The sequence below is a fragment of the Stylophora pistillata genome, chromosome 9 (genome assembly GCF_964205215.1).
Source record: "Stylophora pistillata chromosome 9, jaStyPist1.2, whole genome shotgun sequence".
NCBI classification, from domain to species: domain Eukaryota; kingdom Metazoa; phylum Cnidaria; class Anthozoa; order Scleractinia; family Pocilloporidae; genus Stylophora; species Stylophora pistillata.
In genome coordinates, this window is record NC_142527.1 from 18,618,646 (window position 1) to 18,638,920 (window position 20,275).

General features: G+C 36.7%; 1 protein-coding gene and 1 long non-coding RNA gene across 12 annotated transcripts in view; one reads left to right on the top strand and one right to left on the bottom strand.

The window, feature by feature from the left end:
- LOC111335001 (uncharacterized) overlaps positions 1-20,275 on the top strand; it is a 25,849-nt gene continuing 5,574 nt past the window's right edge. For 3 of the 10 annotated variants that reach the window (XM_088732246.1, XM_088732242.1, XM_088732250.1), the window contains exons 1-9: positions 1-139; positions 701-741; positions 5,529-5,628; positions 6,669-6,831; positions 7,573-7,769; positions 8,698-8,862; positions 15,987-16,151; positions 18,645-18,809; positions 19,557-19,721. In XM_088732246.1, coding sequence (XP_088588372.1) covers positions 715-741; positions 5,529-5,628; positions 6,669-6,831; positions 7,573-7,769; positions 8,698-8,862; positions 15,987-16,151; positions 18,645-18,809; positions 19,557-19,721 — 1,147 coding nt within the window. In that variant the 5' untranslated portion in view covers positions 1-139; positions 701-714. Of the gene's footprint in view, positions 140-346; positions 742-4,792; positions 5,153-5,528; positions 5,629-6,668; positions 6,832-7,572; positions 7,770-8,697; positions 8,863-15,986; positions 16,152-18,644; positions 18,810-19,556; positions 19,722-20,275 lie in introns of those variants that run through there. The other 7 variants (XM_088732245.1, XM_088732247.1, XM_088732243.1 and 4 more) reach the window with 7 other exon arrangements.
- LOC148723630 (uncharacterized) overlaps positions 6,885-20,275 on the bottom strand; it is a 14,512-nt gene continuing 1,121 nt past the window's right edge. The window contains exons 2-3 of one of the 2 annotated variants that reach the window (XR_015991411.1): positions 8,667-8,747; positions 6,885-8,023 (exon numbers count right to left, since the gene is read on the bottom strand). This is a non-coding gene — a long non-coding RNA (uncharacterized LOC148723630). Of the gene's footprint in view, positions 8,024-8,666; positions 8,785-20,275 lie in introns of both variants that reach the window. The other variant, XR_015991410.1, reaches the window with a different exon arrangement.

Sequence of the window (20,275 nt, forward strand, 5' to 3'; positions counted from 1 at the left end):
AAATCCACTATTCTTTGGCGGGAAACGACGCGGGAAAGCGCGGGAAACCGACCGAGAAAGTCCCCGTGAAAGCTTGCAGCCATTTCGATTGTTTTTTCCTGCATTCAAAAGTGATTGGATGTATTACACACACTGAAAGGTAAGTGATTAAGCTGTATCAAAAGGAAATTTATTAACTATTGGGAGTAATTACCTAATTTGACTGGGTCAAGTAGACAAAGAATCGAAGCTACAATTTGTTTGCACGAAGATTTGCCCACATGGAATGTAAGCTTATAAGAACAACCAAATAGAAAATTTAATACGTTAAAACAGTATCAGTCGAAGTCGATAAGGCCAGTGTTTTCTGATATTCCCCATTTCCAAACGATTAGATAAGAAGAGTTATTGGATGTCCTCACTCATAAATTTCCCGCATAAAGTAGTGCTAGCCAAATTATGCTCATAATTAACTTTGAGCGATAGGCTTTTTAGCACCACTCTAAAAATCCAAAATCATACCATTTTGTTAAAAGTTATGATCGTATCAAACCATTTTGCTCGTGAGATGCTGGCAGAAATTTTGCCCTCGAATCCACCTTTCCACCCATAAAACGAATCCCCAAAGCTTACAGGGCAACATTCTAATTCATATTAATTCATATGCATATGGTATTTGTATAAACATATGGATGTTAGGGCTATTGCCTTTCTCTTTTAGATGCGTTTTTGAAGATGGGAAGTCAAAGGCGATCCTCAAGGGTAAGCAGTAAAAGAATAATTGAAACTCAGGAACTTCAAGCAAAGAAAAGCTTCAATTTTTGTTTGCAAAAGTGCTCAAAATTGTTAATCTGACCTGATTTTCCTTTGGTCAAAATGTAAGTCTTATAATAATAATATTATACTATAGATACATACTGCTGTTGGTCAGGCTGTATATATCTATATATATATATATATACATTAGTTGGCTATAATCATCTCATATCCAACAAGAACGAGGGGAATAATTGTTTTATTATAAACGTTAAATTAAGTTATTAAATTTTATTAAATTTTTAGCTCCCTTTTAATTTTAAGCTGACACGTAGGCTTGCCATATTTGTAGATTATGGTATATTGGCTGATATACCATAATGGCTAAGCCAATAAAAATTCTTGAATTGCATTATCCGGTGATCTAGTTTTCAATAAATATATATATATATAATATGTGTGTGTGTATACGGTATTTTCTCAATTAAATGCTGGGCCCCGGTTAAATGCTGGACTCGTATAAAGACCGTGTCAAAACTGCCAATTTTGAAATAGATGCCGCTGGCATTTAGCAGCGCAAAAAACTTCCTTGTCACTTCACTCATCCATCGGACAAGTAGGACTCAAGTTTTGGTCATCTGAAATTGAATTTCACTCATCCAAAAAATTAGTAAATGATAATGACTTTTTTAATAATCACTTAAAGTAGGTGGTAATTTATCTTGTTCAACGTGAATTCGACGGTTTGTGAAGTCTAGAAAATGCCTGAGGTTTTCTGAACTCACAATCAGTAGAAATTGATTCAAATAATTGGGGAGTTAAACTTGTCTTGCTAGCTGTATTTCTTTTGAGACCTCCCATACTTGAACAGGCTGGTAAAACTGCCACTTGTACAGTACAGCTCAGATATATTTGAACATAAATCGGTGCGTTTTGCATGTCTGTGTGTGGTGCACGCACGCATCTGCATTAATAACACGAGTGTCAGAAATACGTGTGAGTTGAGCTCATTGGTATGTATGAGCGAGCTGATTTTCTTTTAGTGTCAGCTTTCATTGTTACTGCAAAGAACTCAGTATAAACTGCATTCGGTTGGCATCAAAGACCACACAAAACTTCTATTTGACACGTCACTGGAAGTTTAAAACCGGCAAATTATGAATGTTAAGCTTTTTTACAGTATATGCGCTTTGCTGGAATCTGCTAAGTTAAACTCATCACCAATGGATGAGCCTTGGAACTGGTGCCTTAAAAGTCAGATGGGAGCCTGAACGCCTCAGGCATAACAAGGAGGTATCCATGGCAACCCCACGAGTGGGAACACCCTTGCATACAGCTGCCAACTGGCAATGTCACACTGAAAGAATCCAGTGGAAAATACTCACCTGACCTCATACTTACCAATGTACAGAAAGGGAGGGACGGGCTGGGAGCCAGAATCCGCAAAGATTCGCTATAAACGATAGATCCGCAAAGATAAGCTGAAAATGCCAGCATGAGATGTAACATAAGTCGCACAATAAGCAAAGGCCCCTGCAGTCACCCTGCAGATCACATACGCTTGGGGAGGAGACCGCTGACTGCATTGGCTCTAAATTTAACCTTGCCCAAATTACATTTAGCCACATTATAGTATAACCTGATGTTATTTCAATGTTCACATCATTTGTCACCAAGGCTTACTTACTTAAGGCCGCAAAATGTGCATTTAGTCGGTGTCAAACAAACAGCAACCTTTTCTATGGTGCATCAATGGAAGTGTTGAACCAGCAGATTACAAAGGGTAAGCCTTTTTCTATGTGTTTTCTTATAAATCTGCCAAGTATCATGAAGTACATGTATTTTCCAAGACCTACACCAAAAGGTGTCGCGTCGATGTTTCACGTTGTTTGTGTCACTGCCGTCAACCGCGAAAAGTTGTATGTGGTTGACATCAAAAATTACTGACAGTGACATTTTTGACAGCATTTTCAGCACTTTACTGGAAGTTTAGCTTTCATATCATTCACTGCTATTGTGAAGTATTTTCCGAGGCCCAAAGCGTTGCTGCCATGCATATTAATTTTGTTTTGTTTAATTATGTTTAATTATTTAGGGAGGCGGCGTGGCCGAGTGGTTAGGGTGCTGGACTTGTAATCCGGTGTCCCGGGTTCAAGTCCTCCACCCTGCCACTCACTGGATTTGTTCTCGGTTGCCCCTAGTTCAACTCCTCGGCTGCGCTCTGTAAATAGCCCACTGGTCTGCCTCCTGCCAGTGGGGATTTTTAAGCTCTTAGTTAGTCTACATTGTGGCTGAAAAGCCCCTAAGGGGGAGCTTCAATTAACGTATATTATATTATTAATATTATTATATTATGTTGCCAGTTGTGCCGCAGGCATGAAGGATCACTGTATTTTAATGTCACGCTTCACCAAAAGTTTAAGATTTTGGTAAAGTAAGAAACTTACCAGGTTTTCTTTGTTCAAGCTTTTATATGATTTGTTTTCTTCACTATATGCCGAATATTTTCTGAAATCATTGAAAATGCGTCTGTTATGCCAAATATTTTGGAGATCTGTTCCAAAACCTCAAAGTTTCATGTTGTTTGTGTTACCGCTCAGGCACAAAAAGTGCATTTGGTCGGCATCAAATAACACTTTGAATTTTCTTTGGTGTATCAGTGGAATGTTTTAATCTGTAAATTTCAAAGTCTAAGCTTTCGTTTGAAATGTTATTTGCTGAAATCCACCAAGTATTTTCAGAGATCTGTACCAAAAGCTCATGTTGTTTATGTTACCGCTCAGCCACGAAAAGTGCATTTGGTCGGCATCAAACAACATTGTGAATTTTTTTTGGCGTAGCACTGGAATCTTTAAACCTTTAAGTTCAGTCGAAACGCCTAACTTTCTTTTGAATTTTTTTCGCTAGAATCCGCTAATTCTTTCCAAGATCTGTACTGAAGACTTAAAAATATTACTTTTTTAATGTCTGGTTGTTCAACAGTTGTGTTCGTTAATTTGCATACGGACAGCATGAAATACCTCAGATTTGCTGTTCTCGCCTTTTACATGCGTACAATGGCTGATCAATAACAGTATGCTTTATTTCATGTATTAGGAGACGTTAATTTCCCACACACGAGATTACTGTGTGATGGATGTCCTCCCCTGGGGTGGGATGGGTGGGAGGGTGGACTAGCACGAATGGTTCCTATGTTCCTTTCTAGTCCTTCCCCACTGCAAAACTTAATGCAGTGAAAATGGACAAAATTAATTTAAATTAAATTAATTAAACTTGGTATCGGTATCGTGCCCAAGTATTATCCAGGGGCTTCATATATGTTTTCTGTAGGAGGGCAACTGGTTTTCACAGGCGGCCAAAACTCTTTGAACTGAACTTCTTTACTAGATAAACTTTCCTCCAGACTGTCAAATCAGGTGAGCAAAACCGTCCTCACAACTGGTCAATTTGCCCGGTGCTTGGCCCTTAATGAAACCCATGATTATCTGAGGTAAACTAACGTTACTGTAAAATACTGCGTGACATTACCTAATTACGCATTACGTTGCTTAAAAACAGCCAAAAATTTATGCTTGGCAGAAGGTCACTTTGGGAATATTGAAGCAATTTATATACTTTTGTTCTCCAGGACAAAGCAACACAATGCAGTATTAAGCAATGAATAACAAAAGAAAAACGCGTGCCCAATGCGCATCTACTAACACGTATTTTTACACGCGCACACGCAAAAAATGTGCGTGCAACTTACGCGTGTGAGGTTCGAATATATCTGAGCTGTACTGTAAGTGAACAGTGTACTCATCGATGTTTAACTGGTTACTCGTCCAATCCAATCCAGACAACAGTTCACCAATTAATTTCTTCTAATTGCTTAGACTGTTGCCGTTTTATCTGTATCCAAGCAAGACAGAAGTGCATGACCACATACACGTAGACTCCAGCAACTGGACGCCATCTTGCCTCATGGCAAAAACTCATTCCCAGGCTCTTCTGGGCTTTCAACTTGGCTAAGAAAGTGTACTTCAACACTACAAGAGTTCTCTTAGTGCATTTGCTGCAAATTCTCATGAAAGAAATCGCATTTTCTATGGGTTGAAAGTCAAACGTTTGAGACATTCTTTTATCTTTAATTCAAGGCATCTTAAGCTGAGTGTTTTCATTATATTACTCCAAGGAGTACAGTACTCGTCCAGTCGGACGAGTGACTTTTGGGATCCACTCGTCCGTGGTGAAGAAGTAGTCATCTCAGACGGGCAGACATGTGGAAGTTTTTCGCCCTGTTTAGTCAAGCTCCTAGTGTTTATTCGAGGTGCCTGTGTTTAATTGAGGCATCAGCGTTTAATCGGGTCAAGGCACTGAGTCACACTAAAGTATACTCTAAGTGATTTCTCTGGAGTGAAGTTGCCATAACATACAGGTACAATAAAAATGCAGCTTTATTAAGAGGAGTATTGACTTATGGTAACTTTTAACCCATTTGCTGGCTTCTACAGTATGTTTTGTCACTTTGTGGCATACAGTTCCATATGTAGTGTAAACATAATCATCCTTGGAGATCCTCGGATAGTTCCAAGAGGGACGACACTCTTGATGGATTTGCAACCTAAAATAAATATATAACTGGCTAAAAGAGATATAGTTTTCATTGTGTTCTAACCAAAACACAAAAATATCTATTTCAGTTTCATTGCTCCCACTGTAAAAGATAATCAACTTGGTTCCTTAATGAATCTGCAAACATTTTTCTTATCCACATGTTCAACCCTGGGTGACCAATATTATTGTGCTTGCAGAGAGGAAATGGCCAACTTCCACATGATTTGGCTATTGATTGCATTAAAAGCGATACTGACCAACCTGGCTTTGAGGAAAGGTTCATCAGTGATTACATTGGTATGATAAGACAATTTGTTCTTTTGTTAGTGAACTAAGTACTGCATATATGCACAATAGTGTGTGTTCACGAGACATCACTGTACAGTGGCCATATGCATGTTGGAGGAGTAAAAAAAAAACCTTTCTGGAGGCCTAAAGGGTCTTGGGATTTATGCAAAATAATCAATTATTGCTTTTGATTCAGTGAACCAATATGGCAGCCAGTCACATGAGTGCATGAACACACTCGATCTATACATTGCAAGTGGATGTATGGTAATTTTGTGCATGTTGATTGCTTAATTGACATAGAGGTGATTAGCAAAGTACTGTTTGCTTATGAGCAGTCAAATAAAAGCAAAAGAAAATACTGAGAAACTCCAAGCTGTGGCCATTTTAATTGCCATGGCAAGTACAAAAAATTGGCAGGTAAAATTGTGTTAGAAGTCACCAACTTGCTAACCTAGGTTTTGTAGTCATTTGCCAAGCCAGTGTGCAAGGAAAGTTGTGTCCGATAGCTTGGGGCTAGTTTTTTTTAACCATCAGTAGCCCGATGGACTAGTGAAGTTTTCTTTGAGGGGATGTTTAGTTTAATGTTGTGTTGTACACTTTGGCTAGTGAAAAAGAAAGATGATTTCCTTGCAACCTGCAAGCTGTATTTTTTTTGTTGATTTATTCTCATACTTCATGTTCCATACAGAGTTAAAGTGAGTTAAACGTTTTAGTAAAATTATTATAATTTATTGTTATTACTGATTTTCTATACTTTCGAACACGTAATTTGCCCCTTTAACCCTGGTTGCCCTCCATAAAATGTGGCATTCATCAACACATTTGATTGCAAGGATTGTGCAGCCATTTCTTATAAAGATGAGTGGTACAGTTTACCAACATGGTTCTATACATTATTCCTCATCCAATATTTCACAATTATGTATTATCATATAGTGCCTCTATTAAGTGGTCAATTAATATTCAATGGCTACTAGGTGTCAAACTAATGATCTTAATTGTACTAGGACTATCTTTGATGTGTTCAATTTGTTTTATTCCTTAAGGTAAAGGTGTATTTGCAACCAGAGAATTTAAGAATGGAGACTTCTTGTTACAATACAAAGGAGAGCTTACCTCAGCCAAGGAAGGAGAACAGCGTGAAAAGGAGTACTCTCCAGAACAAGGAAGCTTCCTCTATTTTTTTCAGTGGAAAGGAGCTACCTTCTGGTGAGCTAAATTCTCAAGAAAATATGGCAACTCAATTCAAACAAACAAAAACAATCATTTTCAAATACATTGTAGAAGTTTGATGATACATTATATTGCAGTTTTAGAAAGGGACAAAATATTGGGTGTCTTAATTCATCTGTATGGAATTCAATCTTCAGTTAATGCTTGCATATCTTCAGCTCATACTTGTAGTCATTTCCCATACTTGCGAAGAATTTGGGCAATTTTAATTTCAAATAAGAAAAGTACCCCCCAAAAAATTAAAACCATCCCAAATTTCTACAGTCCCTTACCAAACTGAGTGATATGGGACATATATGGCCCCTGTATATGGTCTGATATGGGAAAATCTATGGGCCATATATGGATTTCATATGGTTTTGATATGAGACACTACACACCACATTGAACCCATATGAAAAGTTAAAAAATAATGTTCACATAACGCCATCACATGAAGTACAATTAATTACTGCTAATCCACTTTGAGCTAGAAAGTCCCTAATTTGTACAGTGTAGTTTAATTTTATAGAGCAAACTCTAGTTGAGATTCAGTCATTCTTAGACTTTGTGAACATTTTACTTTCATGCAATCAGTATTGCTATTACTGTATTATAGAGTTACTGATTCCCTCTGTATACACTAGCCATTAGACTATTACTAATGCATTTCTTTCTATGTCTTTCATCTACTTTTGGCTTCCTTAATTCTGAGCAAGACTGATGTTTGAATTTCAGTATTGATGCCACATTCTCAAGTGGGCTTGGTCGCATAGTTAATGATCTCCCTGCCAAAAAGTCAAACTGTAAGATGAAGAAGTTGGAAGTTTCTGGGAGAGTATGGCTCTGCCTCTTTGCAACAAAAAACATATTGCCAAACACTGAGCTTCGATATGACTATGGGGTCAAGGATCTCCCATGGCGGATTAATTGTGGTATGTTTCTGAGCTGTTGTCACATTGTACATTGGGCTGTAGGTTAATTTAATAATAATCTTGCATTTGGATTTGAATTTGCATGTGATTTAAGAAAGGTAGTAATAATGGTACAGTTCATGCTTTCATGAGGATAAAATAGAAAGAGAGTTCAGAAGACAGGTTGAAATCCTTCTGAAACTCCGAGGGCTTGTCATTTAGACCTTGGGTGCCAGGAATTTTCCCCAGTAATTTTGATTCCATCCTTGGTTACTCTAATAATAAAGCAAAAAATATATACATGTAGTTCATCAGCTGGAATCTTCCAAGAAAGGCTAGACAAACAAGTTATAATAAGAATTTGAACACGGTATAATTATAGTAGCTGTAAGCTCAAAACTCAGCAGGACAAAAGGCAAGGAATTAAGCTACACTGGAAATGAATTGCTTGTGATTCAGATAAATTTGTGGCTCGATAAAAAAAACAAAACATTTAACGAAAAGTGTCAAAGAAATGGCCCTGTATATTGCACAATATTTAATATGGTGAAAACTGAAATGAAGAGATGACTACAAATAATGGTGAGCAAAGCTAAAGTGCTAACAGCAACCAAGTGACCATGTCTCCACATACAGTGTTTAGGATTAGGAATTCGAAGGATTAGGCCGATTATAATGGCAAGGAGGGTTTAAAATGTGGAAGCTGTCCGTCGTGGTGTTTGGATATTTTCTGGAATTGCCCATTGCGACAAATGAGGTGAAAGCAAGGAATGTGTAAACTGACCAGCTGTCTTCTTAACTGTGTATTGTTCCAAAGTTTGGGTAATGCTGTTATACAAAAATTAAATTGTTTGACATGTAGTGAAGAGTAAGAAGGCAAATATGTATCAATAACAACTAAAGTCATTAGTCACTTACCAGTAAATCAACTTGCTTGAAACTCTACCAGATAATGGAAAACGACCCCATAACAGCTCCAGTGATGAAGAGTCTGAGAAACTGCATACATCAAGAGGTGATGAGGATGCGAGAGATACTGATAGAATTGCATTTAAGGAAGCCAGTGATGCAAGAAAAAGGGAAAAGAGCCAGGATCTTAAGAAAACAGGCAAAGGTAAGGCTGGTCAAAAAGAGAAGTTACTGTACTGATATAACAAACCAGGACATTACAATGCACAAGATCTGACACAAAATCTATATAACATTGTGGGGACATGGTCACCCCATTGGATTTTGACAGTTTCTCTTCTATTCCTCAGGCTTTGTTATTCTGGTTTTACATTATATCAACCATATGAAAACAATCTTGTGCAGACAAGGTCAGCTCTTTGGAGTTTGACAGTTTGTGTGCTTTTCCTTAAGCTTTGTTATTCTGGTATTACATATTATATCAACAATGCGAAAACAATCTTGGCAGGTAATGCAAATGTATTTTTCAAAACCAAATCAATAACATGGAAAGGAAAATACATGGTACTGTAAATATAATTTATTGTACCCCTGTAATCCAGCTTACTCAAAACTGGCAAGTGTCGGGTTACCTAAAACAATTCCAACACTAAACATGTGGTGAAGATTAGGAAAAATGAATGTGTATGAATTAGAATGAAAAGTCATTAGTCACTTACCAGTATATGAACTTGAAACTCTATTATTTAGATACTGTAAAAAGACCCCATGAGAGCACTAGTGTTGAAGAGTCCAAGAAACTGCATGCATCAAGAGGTGATGAGAATGAGAGAGATGCTGATAGAAGTGCATTAAATGAAGCTGGTGACTCAAAAAGAAAGAAAAGGTGCCAGGATGAAAAGGCAACAGGCAATGGTATGGCTGGTCACAATGGGCAGTTACTGCATGAACTGATATAACAATTAAACCAGGTCATTTATTTAGAAGAAGTGAAATTAGCTGGAATTGCTCTTTAAAGGCTAAAATTAATAATTTATTGTAAATGATTATAATAATTAAGGGCTGACAAAGGTATGGCTATAGTCACACTGGACAGTTGCCAGATTACAGCAAATTAGGTGAAAGCAAGGAATACTACAGATAGGATCTGACACAAAATCTATGTAACATGTCCCTATAGGACATGGTCACTTGGTTTCATCAAGTAAAACAGTTATTCCTAATCCTAATCCCTGCATGGTGTACTTACACAGAATCTGGGTAACATTATGGGGACATGGTCAGCTCTTTGGAGTTTGACAGTTTGTGTTCTTTTCCTTAGGCTTTGTTATTCTGGTATTACTTTATTAATATATGAACAATGGGAATTAAAACAATCTTGGCAGGTAATGCAAATGCATTTTTGAAAAACTAAATCATCCTGGCACTTTTTCCTTCTTCTCGAGTCACCAGCTTCATTTAATGCACTTCTATCAGCATCTCTCTCATTCTCATCACCTCTTGATGCATGCAGTTTCTTGGACTCTTCAACACTAGTGCTCTCATGGGGTCTTTTTACATTATCCAAATAATAGAGTTTCAAGTTCGTATAATGGTAAGTGACTAATAACTTTTCATACTAATTCTTACATATTTGCCTTCTTACTCCTCACCATAATTATGTTTAGTTATGGATTTGTTTGAGATAATCCAACAGTTTTAAGATAGCTGATTTAAAGGGGTACAAGAAATTTACAGTACCATGTATTTTCCTTTCCACATTATTCATTTGGTTTTTCAAAAATGCATTTGCAACCTTCCAAGATTGTTTTCGTATTGTTGATATAATGTAATATCAAAGATTGTTTTCATATTGTTGATAATTATAACGTAATACCAGAATGACAAAGTCTTAAGGAATAGAACAGAAACTGTCATAATCCAATGGGCTGACCATGTCTGCAAAATGTTACCCAGATTCTGTGTAAGTACACCAGAGATTGGGATTAGGAATAACTGTTTTACTTGATGAAACCCAGTGACCATGTCCCCGTAATGTTACATAGATTTTGTGTCAGATCCTATCTGTAGTATTCCTTGCTTTCACCTAATTTGCTGTAATGTGGCAACTGTCCAGTGTGACTAGCGATACCCTTGTCAGCCCTTACCGTATTTACCCGTGTATAAGTCGACCTTTTTTGACCAAATTTACACCCTAAAAATTCGACCTCGACTTATACACCGGGTATAAAAATCAACTTCAATTGATTGTTTACGCGTTGCTTATTGACGCTAAAATATCACAAGTCCATTCAATTGCTTTCAATAGGTGTGATATCACACCTTTCTGGTCTAATGTTGTCAGATTCAATAGAGCGGCTTTATAAACAATTTTCAGAACTACGAGCAACTCGCAACAATTATAAGTTATATCTCTTCAAACGATTCTCAACATGCCTAAACGAATGAAATACTCCGCTAAGTACAAGCTTTTAGTCATCAAATTTGCTGAAGAAACGAACAACTGTGCGGCCGCCAGGAAGTATAATGTGAACGAGAAGCTGGTTAGAGACTGGAGAAAGAATGCTGATAAGCTATCTCAAATGCCGAAGTCAAAATGTGCTGATCGAGGGAAAACCTGTCAGTGGCCAGAGCTGGAAAACGAACTAGTCACCTGGATAGAAGATCAACGAAAGTCTGGTTACATTGTTACAAGAAACATGATTCGTCTGCGTGCCCTGTCAATTGCCAAGAATATGAACATTGTGGATTTCAAAGGGACAGTGAATTGGGTTTCACGCTTCTTAAAACGACACGATCTTGTGCTTCGCCAAAAAACAAAGATTGCACAGAAACTACCCGAGGATCTGGAGGAGAAAATCGTAAATTTCCAATCCTTTATCATCAAGAAACGGAAATGCGAGGAATATGATGTTTCACAAATCGGAAACATGGACGAAACCCCAGTTTGGTTTGATATGCCCACGGCGAAAACAATCACAAACAAAGGAGAAAAAACTGTCGTCGTTAAAACGACTGGCCATGAAAAAACAAGATTCACCGTGGTGCTGAGTTGTCTTGCTGATGGTACGAAGCTGAAACCCATAATAATTTTCAAACGCATCACTCGAAACTGTGTCTGAATGGGTCAGCGAATCGTGGAATGACGTACCAGCCAATATGGTGCAGTACTCATTCAAGAAATGTGCTATTTCTAATGCAATGGATGGTACAGAAGATGACCTTATTTGGGATGAGCCGGCCGAGGAAGAAGACGAACCAGAGATGAACGACGAGGAAGATATGTATGATGACAGACTAACTGAAAATCAATGGAATGAACTATTTGGACATAGCGATGAGGAAGATTTTGATGGATTTTAATTAGTTTTCTGAGACATTAAATCTTTATTCTTTAAATAGTAAATCAATATAATCGCATTGTTTTTTAAAAGTTTTAATAAATTGTAACAAAGTTTTTAAAGAAAATTGTTGTGGCTTGTTACCAGTGCCTGGAATGAGAAGCAGGGGAGGTTGCTCAGCAAACAAAATGGCGGCACGCTCGATAACAAGTGAAGAATCTTTGCTGTTTTTTCCTCTCTCAGCCTTGACTTTCGCTCACATTTCATCCTAAAAGATACTTGATAATTCAAAAAAATTAGGGTCGACTTATACAAAGGATATACGATAAAATTGGCAATTTCTCAGGATTTTCGGGGGTCGACTTATACATCGAGTCGACTTATACACGGGTAAATACGGTAATTATTATATAAATTCATAATAATTTATTAATTTTAGCCTTTAAAGAGCAATTCCAACAAATTGCACTTCTTGTAAATAAATGACCTGGTTTGTTATATCAGTACATGCAGTAACTGCCCATTGTGACCAGCCATACCATTGCCTGTTGCCTTTTCATCCTGGCACCTTTTCTTTATCTTCAAGTCACCAGCTTCATTTAATGCACTTATATCAGTATCTCTCTCATTCTCATCACCTCTTGATGCATGCAGTTTCTTGGACTCTTCAACACTAGTGCTCTCATGGGATATTTTTTACATTATCTAAATAATAAAGTTTTAAGTTCATATAGTGGTAAGTGCATGACTAATGACTTTTCATACTAATTGTTACATATTTGCCCTCTTACTCCTCACCAGAATTATGTTTAGTTACGGATTTGTTTAAGATAATCCAACAGTTTTAAGAAAGCTGGTCTAGCGGGGTACAACAAATGTACAGTACCATGTATTTTCCTTAATTTCCACATTATTCATTTGGTTTTTCAAAAATACATTTGCAACCTTTGAAGATTGTTTTCGTATTGTTGATATAATGTAATATCCAAGATTGTTTTCATATTGTTGATATAACGTAATACCAGAATAACAAAGACCAAGGAATAGAACAGAAACTGTCATAATCCAATGAGCTGCCCATGTCCCCAATGTGTTACCCAGATTCTGTGTAAGTACACCAGCGATTGGGATTTAAGGAATAACTCTTTTACTTGATGAAAGCAAGTGACCACGTCCCGATAATGTTATATAGATTTTGTGTCAGATCCTATCTTATAGTTAAACATAGCGCGACAAAGTGTGACAAACAATTCTAAAGTAAGCTTCGATTACATAATTACAACCGGAAATATGTTGTGTGTAACCCTTTGTTGTTAGAGCATTCGTGAAAAGATTCCTACTACGTGTCGCATAGAATATAGAAACTTGTATGTGTTTTCCGTTTAAAAACACGGAGGAACAGTAGTTCCGCAGGATCTACAAAAGTGTCCTCCCATAGCTGTGAAATTGCGGATACGTGCTAGTTAAGTTGTTTATACCAAGGGAAACTCATATCTTCTGTATTTTGTATCACGTATGATTTAGCTACCATTATGTATAATTATAAGAACCTTGATTAAAGCAATAAAGTAGATTCATTTGATTGTAAAGCAGTTTACAATCGTAAACTGCTCCTGTGCGAGCTCGCGTTAAACCCAACGTTTGCCTAAGCAAGGAAACAGCTCGACACTAACCGACCCTCGGCCGAAATTATACTTCAATAGTATTCCTAATGCTTTCACCTCATTTGCTGTAATGTGGCAACTGTCCAGTGTGACTAGCCATTTCCTTGTCAGCCCTTAATTATTATATTCACAACAACTTATTAATTTTAGCCTTAAGAGAGCAATTCCAACTATAATTTCACTTGTAGTAATGACCAGGTTTGTTATATCAGTACATGCAGTAACTGCGTTTTGTGACCAGTCTACCATTCCCTTTTGCCTTCTCATCCTGGCACTTTTTCTTTTTCCTTTAGTCACTGGCTTCATTTACTGCACTTCTATCAGCAACTTTCTTATCCTTATCACCTCCTGATGCATGCATCCAGTTCCTTAGACTCTTCAACACTAGTGCTGTTATGGGGTTCTTTCACATTATCTAAAGAACAGAGTTTCAACTTCATATACTGGTAAGTGACTAATGACTTTTCATTCTAATTCATACATATTCGTTTTCCTCATCTTCACCACATGTTTAGTTATGGAATTGTTTTAGGCAATTGGACAATTGCCAGTTTTGAGTAAGCTGGATTACAGGGGTACAATTATACATTTACAGTACTATGAATTTTTCTTTCCATGTTATTAATTTGGTTTTTCAAAAATGCATTTGCAACTTCTTTCCAATTATTAATAATGTAATACCAGAATAACAAAGCCTAAGGAAAAGGACACAAACTGTCAAACTCCAAAGAGCTGATGGTGTCCCCACAATGTTACCCAAAGGCTAAAATTAATAATTTATTGTGAATGTAATAATATTAAGGGCTGACAAGGGTATGGCTATAGTCACACTGGACAGTTGCCATATTACAGAAAATTAGGTGAAAACAAGGAATACTACAGATAGGACCTGACACAAAATCTATGTAACATTATGGGGACCTGGTTACTTGGTTTCATCTAGTAAAACAGTTATTCCTAATCCCAATCCCTGGTGTACTTACACAGAATCTGGGTAACATTGTGGGGACATGTAGTCAGCTAATTGGATTATGACAGTTTGTGTTCTATTCCTCAGGCTTTGTTATTCTGGTATTACATTATATCAAAAAATAATATGAAAATGATCTTGTGCAAGCATGGTCAGCTCTTTGGAGTTTGACAGTTTGTGTGCTTTTCCTTAAGCTTTGATATTCTGGTATATATTATCAACAATATGAAAACAATATTGGCAGGTAATGCAAATGCATTTTTAAAAAACCAAATCAATAACATGGAAAGGAAAATACATGGTTCTGTACATTTGTTATACCCCTGTAAAGCAGCTTTCTCAAAACTGGCGAGTATTTTATTATCTTAAACAAATCTATAACTGGACATAATTATGGTGAAGAGTGAGAAGGCAAATATGTAAAAATTAAAATGAAAAGTCACAAGTCGCTTACCAGTATAAGAACTTGAAACTTTATTGTTTAGATAATGTAAAAGAACCCCATAACAGCACTAGTGTTGAAGAGTCAAAGAAACTGCATGCATCAAGAGGTGATAAAGATGAGAGAGATACTGATAGAAAATAATACATTAAATGAAGCCAGTGACTCAAGAAAAAAAAAAGTTCCAGGAGGAAAAGGCAACAGGCAATGGTAACGCTGGTCGCAAATGGCAGTTACTGCTTGTACTGATCTAACAAACCTGGTCTGTGATTTATTTACAAGAAGTGAATTTAGTCGGAATCATTTTTGAAGGCTACAATTACTAATTTATTGTGGATAATAATTAAGGGCTAACAACAATAAGGCTTAAGTCACACTGAACAGTTGCGAGATTACAGCAAATGAGGTGAAAGTAAGGAATACTACAGATAGTATCTGACAAAAAATCTATGTAACTATATGGGGACATGCATGCATATGGTCACTTGGTTTCATCAAGTAAAACAGTTGTTCCTAATCCCAATCCCTGGTGTACTTACATAGAATCTGGGTAACATTGTGGGGACATGGTCAACTCTTTGGGGTTTGACAGTTTGTGTTCTTTTCCTTAGGCTTTGTTATTCTGGTATTACATTATTAATAATTATATCAACAATGTGAAAACAATCTTGGCAGGTAATGCAAATGCATTATTGAAAAACCAAATCAATACCATGAAAAAGAAAATACATAGTACTGTAAATGTATTGTACCCCTCTAATCCAGCTTACTTCAAACTGGCAAGTGTCCTATTGCCTAAAACAATTCCATAACTAAACATGTGGTGAAGAGTTAGAAAACGAATATGTATTAATTGGAATGAAAAGTCATTAGTCACTTACCAGTTTATGAACTTGAAACTCTGTTCTTTAGATAATGTAAAAGAACCCCATAACAGCACTAGTGTTAAAGTGTCTATGGAACTGCATGCATCGAGAGGTGATGAGGATGAGAGAGATGCTGATAGAAGTGCAGTAAATAAAGCCAGTGACTCCAGGAAAAAGAAAAAGTGCCAGGATCAAAAGGCAACAGGCAATGGTAAGGTGTGTCACAATGGGCAGTTACTGCATGTACCAATATAACAAACCTGGCCATTACTAGAAGTGAAATTAGTTGCAATTGCTTTTTAAAGGCTAAAAATAATAATTTATTGTGAATACAATAATTAAGGGCTGACAAGGGTGTGGCTAGTCACACTAAACAGTTGCCACATTACAGCAAATGAATACTATGGATATGATCTGACACAAAATCTATGTAACATTATGGGGACGTGGTCACTTGGTTTGCTCAAGTAAAAAAGTTATTCCTAATCCCATCTCTGGTGTACTTACACAGAATCTGGGTAACACTGTGGGGACATGGTCAGCTCATTTGATTATGACAGTTTCTCTTCTATTCCTTAAGACTTTGTTATTCTGGTATTACGTTGTATCAACAATATGAAAACAATCTTGGATGTTACATTATATCAACAATACGAAAACAATCTTGGAAGGTTGCAAATGCATTTTTGAAAAACCAAATGAATAATGTGGATAGGAAAATACATGGTACTGTAAATTTCTTGTACCCCTTTAAACCAGCTTTCTTAAAACTGTAGGATTATCTCAAACAAATCCATAACTAAACATATGGTGAGGAGTAAGAAGGCAAATATGTAAGAATTAGTATGAAAAGTTATTAGTCACTTACCAGTATATGAACATGAAACTCTGTTATTTAGATAATGTAAAAAGACCCCATGAGAGCACTAGTGTTGAAGAGTCCAAGAAACTGTATGCATCACAGGGTTTTCCTTTTCGGCCGGCGACCGGCGATTTTCGCCGCCTGCGAACGGCTCCGTCGCCGGCGACTAAAAGAGTCCTTGCTGTTATATAATTTAAAATATTTTAGATAAATAATAAACACTTTGTATGTTGTCTGACAATGACGTATAAGAAACGGAAATCGATAAAAAGTACATATTTCAGCAAAAAACGAAGTAGAATTTTTGCGCGTGTACTGGTACGTGACATTCAGTACAAGTTTGCGCGGTCAATTCATGTATCACTGGCATCCCTTCAAGCTTAAAGATACGTAAATTATTCAATTTTTGCATTTAAATAAATTACTATTTGAAAGGTCGATTATCTTCTTGATTTATCCGCTTTTAACTGTTTTAGTTAAAACAGATATACTTTAACTGGGAACTACTTATTCTCACTAAGCCAAAGCATCACAAATATTACCTTGGGCCAAGTCCGAAGTAAAGTAAGTCTCAGGCGATCGTGTGGGACGCAATTAATTGCGAAATATTTTCTGTGATGTTCGTATTTTTGTTTACCTTTGATTTCTGTGTCAGTATATCTTTATGTGAAATTCTTCCAGGTCGATTCGAATGTTGTTTTACATTAATATTTATAAGCAATGTGCCCGGTATTGCCAATCAACGTGCTAGAAAAGGGCTGCATTTTATCAAATACATTGTCATTTCTTGTGTTGTTAAGCCTGTTCATTTCCTTAATTTAAGCACCCAAAATGCACCAGATTGCATCTCAGAGCGCTCAAATGTTTAAAATTTCCCGGGGGGGGGGCATGCCCTCGGACCCCCCTAGTTGTTCGCGCCTTCGCCACTCAGGTTGGGCGCTACTCGCCCAAATTGTCTCCGCCTGCTTCCCTTTCATCCGACTTCAACTTTCTTTGAAAAGGAAAACCCTGCATCAAGAGGTGATGAGAATGAGAGAGATGCTGATAGAAGTGCATTAAATGAAGCTGGTGGCTTGAAAAGAAAGAAAAAGTGCCAGGATGAAAAGGCAACAGGCAATGGTATGGCTGCATGGTCACAATGGGCAGTTACTGCATGTACTAATATAAGAAACCAGGTCATTTATTTACAAGAAGTGAAATTATTTGCAATTGCTCTTTAAAGGCTAAAATTAATAATTTATTGTGAATATAATAATATTAAGGGCTGACATTATGTTATGGCTAGTCACACTGGACAGTTGCCACATTACAGCATATGAGGTGAAAGCAAGGAATACAAAAGATAGGATGTGACAAAATCTATGTAACATTATGTGGACGTGGTCACTTGGTTTCATCAAGTTAAACAGTTATTCCTAATCCCAATCACTGGTGTACTTACACTGAATCTGGGTAACATTGTGGGGACATGGTGAGCTCTTTGGAGTTTGACAGTTTGTGTGCTTTACCTTAGGCTTTGTTATTCTGGTATTACATTATATTAACAATGTGAAAACAATCCTGGATCTTTCGTTATATCAACAATATGAAAACAATCTTGGAAGGTTGCAAATGCATTTTTGAAAAACCAAATCAATAACATGGAATTCATAGTACTGTAAATGTATAATTGTACCCCTGTAATCCAGCTTACTAAAAACTGGCAAGTGTCCAATTGCCTAAAACAATTCCATAACTAAACATGTGGTGATGAGTAAGAAGCAAATAATTATGTAACAATTAGTATGAAAAGTCATTAGTCACTTACCACCTATTATATGAACTTGAAACTCTATTATTTAGATAATGTAAAAAGACCCCACAAGAGCACTAGTGTTGAAGAGTCCAAGAAACTGCATGCATCAAGAGGTGATGAGAACGAGAGAAATGCTAATAGAAGTGCATTAAATGAAGCTGGTGACTCGAGAATAAAGAAAAAGTGCCAGGATGAAAAGGCAACAGGCAATGGTATGGCTGGTCACAATGGGCAATTACTGTATGTACTGATATAACAAACCAGGTCATTTATTTACAAGAAGTGAAGTTAGCTGGAATTGCTCTTTAAAGGCTAAAATTAATAATTTATTGTGCATATTATAATTTATAATAATCAAGGGCTGACAAGGGTATGGCTAGTCACACATGGACAGTTGCCACATTACAGTAAATTAGGTAAAGCAAGGAATACTACAGATATAGGATCTCTGACACTAAATCTATTTAACATTATGGGGACGTGGTCACTTGGTTTCATCAAGTAAAACAGTTATTCCTAATCCCAATCCATACATGGTGTACTTACACAGAATCTGGGTAACATTGTGGGGACATGGTCAGCTCTTTGGAGTTTGACAGTTTGTGTTCTTTTCCTTAGGCTTTGTTATTCTGGTATTACATTATATTAACAATGTGAAAACAATCTTGGATATTATGTTATATTCAACAATATGAAAACAATCTTGGAGGGTTGCAAATGCATTTTTGAAAAACCAAATCAATAACATGGAAAGGAAAATACATAGTACTGTAAATGTATAATTGTACCCCTGTAATCCAGCTTACTCAAAACTGGCAATTGTCCAATTGCCTAAAACAATTCTATAACTAACCATGTGGTGAAGATGAGGAAAACAAAATATGTATGAATTAGAATGAAAAGTCATTATAGTCACTTAATTACCAGTATATGAAGTTGAAACTCGACCTGTTCTTTAGATAATATGAAAGAACCCCATAACAGCATTAGTGTTGAAGAGTCTAAGGAACTCCATGCATCAGGAGGTGATAAGGATAAGAGAGATGCTGATAGAAGTGCAGTAAATAAAGCTGGTGACTCGAGAATAAAGAAAAAGTGCCAGGATGAAAAGGCAACAGGGAATGGTAAGGCTAGTCACAAAAGGCAGTTACGGCCATGTACTGATATAACAAACCTGGTCATTACTACAAGTGAAATTAGTTGCAATTGCTCTCTTCAGGCTAAAATTAATAAGTTATTGTGAATATAATAATTAAGGGCCGACAAGGGTATCGTTAGTCACACTGAACAGTTGCCATATTACAGGAAATTAGGTAAAAGCAAGGAATACTACAAATATAGGATCTGACACAAAATCTATGTAACATTATGGGGACGTGGTCACTTGGTTTTATCAAGTATTCCAGTTATTCCTAATCCCAGTCCCAGGTGTACTTACACAGAATCTGGGTAACATTGTGGGGACATGGTCAGCTCATTGGATTATGACAGTTTGTGTTCTATTCCTTAGACTTTGTTATTCTGGTATTATGTTATATCAACAATATGAAAACAATCTTGGAAGGTTGCAAATGCATTTTTGAAAAACCAAATGAATAATGTGGAAAGGAAAATACATTTTACTGTAAATTTGTGGTACCCCTTTAAACCAGCTTTCTTAAAACTGTTGGATTATCTT